The sequence below is a fragment of the Trichosurus vulpecula genome, chromosome 7, assembly GCF_011100635.1.
Source record: "Trichosurus vulpecula isolate mTriVul1 chromosome 7, mTriVul1.pri, whole genome shotgun sequence".
Classification (NCBI taxonomy): Eukaryota; Metazoa; Chordata; class Mammalia; order Diprotodontia; family Phalangeridae; genus Trichosurus; species Trichosurus vulpecula.
In genome coordinates this window covers 243,377,049-243,382,076 of record NC_050579.1, presented here as the reverse complement: position 1 = coordinate 243,382,076, position 5,028 = coordinate 243,377,049, and the positions used below count along the sequence as shown (strand labels likewise).

Genomic DNA, 5,028 nt, shown 5'->3' with positions numbered 1-5,028 from the left:
TTTCTTTTTTTTTCTTCCTTCCCCTCTGCCCACCCTCGAGATGGCTACCATTAGAAATGAATGTGTGTGTACATATGTATGTATGTAAAATCATTCTATACATACTTCCATTTATCATTTCTTTCTCTGTATAGTGTATTCCTTCATATATCCTTTGTTGTTAATTTTGGTATTTTTTTTCATTTTTACATCTTTTTATTTGCAAATGTTCATATCGATGCAGAGAAATTAGATTTTAGAGACACAAGATATCCATTTATTATAAAACAAGAGACCTGGAAATTATTTACATGATGGAACAAAAGATTTCAGAACTTCAGTGGAGTTGGCAACTTTCATGACACCACTTCATTAGTGATATCAGTCGACAGATTTCCCCAGAATGTCACTATCTCTAAATAAGAAATAGTCCTTGTCTTCTATAACTACTTTGGTTCCGCCATATTCTGGAAGAAGAACTTTATCTCCCGCTTTCACACTAACTGGTTGAATTTCTCCACTCTTTCCTTTAGATGCTGATTGCACAGCTACTACCATTGCAGGTAATACTTTTCCTTGAGATTTTTCTGGAAGCATAATACCTCCTTTGGTAATAGTCTCAGCTGCACTCCTTTCAACCAAAACTCGGTCAAGGAGGGGAAGAAACTTTCTAAAAGCTTGCCCTGACATGGCTCCTGCAGTGCCCCGCAGCTGTTGCTCTAGCTCAGTCCGTTCCCTCCGTCCCTCCCCGGGAGCCGGTAGACTCGCAGGCCCGTCCGTGAAACACGTGAACGTCATGAGGGGAGACTAGCTCAATTTTGGTATTTATACTAGCAAAATGACATTTTCAGTGAGTCTTTCCTAAAACAATATCGCTATTACTATATAAAATGTTCTATTCATTCTGCTTATTTTGCTTTTCATTATTTCATGCAGGTCTTTCCATGTTTTTTTAATATCATCAAGCTGATCATTTCTTACAGCATATTAGTATCCCATCACAATCATATACCACAATTTGTTCAGCCCTTCCCCAAATGACAGGTATCTTTGAAATTTTCAGTTCTTTGACACCACAAAGTGAGCTGCTATAAACATTTCAGAAGATAAAGATTCTCTTCCTTTTTCCCCCATCCTCTTTGGAAATAGACATAATAGTGGTATTGCTGGGTCAAATGATGTAGGTAGTTTAATAACTCTTTGGGCATAACTTCAGATTGTCCTACAAAATTAATATATCAGGTCACACTTCCAACAATTATGCATTAGTGTCCCAGAAATAGTCTCACATGTTAAATATTTAAAGAACTTTGTCAAATATGTAAGGATACAAGGCATTTCCCAACTGATAAATGGTCAAAGGATATAAACAAATAGTGTGCTAATGGAGAAATCAAAACCATTTATGGTCGTAAGAGAAAATTCTCTAAACCATTATTAATTAGAGATTTCAAATTAAAACAGCAATGAGATATCATTTTACACCTACCAGATTAGATAGGCTAAAATAATTGAAGAGGAAAGCAACAAATGTTGGAAGGGATATGGAAAAATTGGGACCAAAATTACAATATTAAATTGATAAGTGGATTAAGCAGTTTTCTATATGATTCAAAAATGTGTTCAACTGAAGTGATTTAATTTGATTGGCAATGTTTTGTTTTAAGTTTTAAAATTACATAATATTGTTTATTTTATTTCTATGCTTTTACTTTTGTTGTATTTTGCTTTTGTATGACAAATGCCATGAATGTGAAAAAGCAATATCTAGAGGATAATGCAATTATGTCCTTAGAGAATTACTTTTTTTTAATCTGCAGGCCATTAGATTAAGAATAGATCAATTAAAGAATGTAGTCACTATAAGGAAAAATCTTTATGTAGTTTGGTGTATTTTTAAAACATACAAGAATAATAACTTAATCTTTGGGGAATGTACAGACCTCGTAAATTAGCCTTACATTCTCAGTTATTTGGGGACTTACTAGGTTCCTTGGGACCTTCTAATTGGGCAAGGTAAAAAAATGATCACCTTGCCAACAGCATGTTGTGAAATTTTAAAGTATTCAAATGGTTTAATGAGAAACTAGGACCTCTCACAGCCAAATATGGGGACCAACAAGTTTGTTTTATAACAAAATATTTTTTTGTAATGAATTGTTTGGCCACTGATTATAAAAATTGTAGAATTGTACCTGGGATAGTTTTTATTGAAACACTTTTAAATCCACTAATTTTCAACACACCCCAGGTTGAAATACTTTATTTTTGCCTTAGGAGTTAATATGCAATACCTTCATATATGGACATCTGTCAGCCTTGAAGCTTACAAAGTGGTCAGAATTTTTATGGGTTTGGAGTAAACTATCATTTAGTCACTGTATGTAATTACAGAATGTAATTAATTTATGATTATTGATATCTGCTCCAGCATGGATTTAAACTAGAAAGATAGAGTAAGGTAAGGACTTGTGTGTGCTTGATTTTAACTGTTATAGGAACAGCATGAGGAAAAATAATATTAATAACTGTACTTAGGCATAAACTGCAATTAGTAAAACTTATTATTTGAGGTAAAGTTAAGATATTATATAGGTAAAGGTAAAGAAGATATTATATTATATTCCCTCCACACTGGAAGCAGAGTCTTATCTGGACAAAAGCTCAAAAATGAAGTAATTGGGTGGGAAAATGAGCAAACATTGGGGGAAAAACTCAGACTATAGAATCTTACTTTGGCAACAAGAAAGATTAAAACGCACAACCAGAAAGAAGAGGAAAAAGTGAAAGCTCCTACTTCAAAAGTCTTTAAGAAAAAATGAATTGGTCACAGACCATAGAACCGCTCAAAAATGATTTTGAAAATCAAGTAAGAGAAATAGAAGAAAAATTGGGAAGAGAAATAAGAGTGATACAAGAAAATGATGAAAAAATGAGTCATCAGCTTGCTAAAGAAAACCCCCCAAAATGCTGAAGAAAATAACCCCTTAAAAATACACTAACCCAAATAGCAAAAGAAGTCTAAAAAGCCAATGAGGAGAAGAACAAAAGCAGAATTAGTGAAATGGAAAAGGAGGTCCCAAAGCTCACTGAAGAAAATAATTCCTTAAAAACTAGAAGGCAGCAAATGGAAGCTAATGACTCTATGAGAAATCAACAAATTATAAAACAGAACCAAAAGAAGAAAAAATAGAAGACAATGTATAATATCTCATTGGAAAAACCACTGACCTGGAAAATAGATCCAGGAGATATAATTAAAAAAATTATTGGACAATTTGAAAGCCATGATCAAAAAAGTGTGTGTGGGGGGGCCTAGATAGCATCTTTCAAGTAATTATCAAGGAAAATTGTCTTGATATTCTAGAACCAGAGGCAAAAATAGAAACGGAAAGAATCCACCAATTGCCTTCTGAAAGAGATCCCAAAAGGAAAACTCCTAGGAATATTGTACTCAAATTCCAGAGTTCCCAGATCCAAGAGAAAATATTGCAAATGGCCAGAAAGAAACAATTCGAGTAATGTGGAAACACAATCAGGATAACATAAGACTTAGGAGCTTCTACATTAAGGGAATGGAGGGCCTGGAATGAAATTCCAGAGGTCAAAGGAGCTAAGATTGAAAACAAGAATCACCTACCCAGTAAAACTGAGTATAATACTTCTGGGGAAAAATAGACATTCTTGATGAAAAGACTAGAGCTGAATAGAAAATTTGTCTTTCAAATGCAAGACTCAAGAGAAGCATGAAAAGGTAAACAGGAAAGAGAAAACATATGGGACTTATTAATGTTGAACTGTTTACACTCCTACATGGAAATATGATATTACAACTCATGAGACCTTTATCAGTATTAGATTACTTGGAGGGAATAAGTGTGTGTGTCACACGCACACACACACACACACACACACACTTATTCACAGAGGACACAGAGTGAGTTGAATATGAAGGGATGATATCTAAAAAATAAAACTAAGAGGTGAGAGATGAATTTATTAGGAGAAGTAGAAAGGGAGAGGTAAAATGGAGTAAATTATCTAACATAAAAGAGGCAAGTAAAAGCTTTTAAAATAGAGAGGAAGATCAGGGAGATGAGTAGGGATGAGTGAACCTTACTTTCATTGGATTTAACTTAACATGCAAACTCAACTGGGTATGAAAATCCATCTTATTCTACAAGAAGGTAGGGAGGAACAGGATAAGAGGAGGGATGATAGAAGGGAAGGCAATTGGGGGAAAGGGGTGATCTGAAGCAAACACCTTTGGGGAGGGAAAGGGTCAAAGAAGAGAATATAATAAATGGGGGGCATGGTAGGATAGAGGGAAATAGTCTATATAAATATAAAAAATTATATATTATAAAAGGTTATTGAAAGATAGACTAAAAACTAATTGAAAACTAAATAATCTATTCCCAAAGAATGAGTATGTCAAATAACAAATTACAGAAACAATCAATAACTTCATCCAAGAGAATGATGAGACAACATACCAAAACTTATGGGATACAGCCAAAGCAGTTCTTAGGGGCAATTTTATATCTCTAAGTGCTTACATGAATAAAGTAGAGAAAGAACAGATCAATGAGTTGGGCATGCTACTAAAAAAGCTAGAAAATAACAAATTAAAACTCCCCAAGCAAACTAGTATTACACCATTTTCCTCTACATAGCAAAATGAGCTATATGCCATAATAGCTGCATTAAGGGACTTCTCTGAACCACTTAACATTATATCTAATAGCAAATATGCTATCTATGTAATCCAACATGTTGAGACTGCCCAGATAAAATTTGCTCAAAATCTCTCTACATATCAGCTCTTCCTTGACTTGCAACATCTTATTCAAACACAAAGAGAGCCAGTTTTTTTGTTGTCACATCTACTTGCACACCACATTACTGGGCCAATTGAATGAAGGGAATTCAATAGCAGATCTACTAACCACATACTCCTTTTCAATGATAGAAGCTGGTCTACTCAGCACAGCAGCAGCCCTTCTTGCTCCACAGTGGTCAGCTACGACCCCTGACTCCCCAGCAACC

The 5,028-nt window shown here is 34.4% G+C and overlaps 1 protein-coding gene across 1 annotated transcript; it reads right to left on the bottom strand.

Annotated features, from left to right (window-relative positions):
- Positions 1 to 360: 360 nt before the first annotated feature.
- LOC118856930 (10 kDa heat shock protein, mitochondrial-like) lies at positions 361 to 669 on the bottom strand. Its single transcript, XM_036767486.1, has one exon. The coding sequence runs from the start codon at positions 667 to 669 to the stop codon at positions 361 to 363; it is 309 nt and encodes a 102-aa protein (XP_036623381.1).
- Between the last annotated feature and the right edge of the window lie 4,359 nt (positions 670 to 5,028).

Coding starts and splice junctions, on each gene's coding strand:
- LOC118856930 (XM_036767486.1), bottom strand. CDS start 669: ATGTCAGGGCAAGCTTTTAGAAAGTTTCTTCCCCTCCTTGACCGAGTT.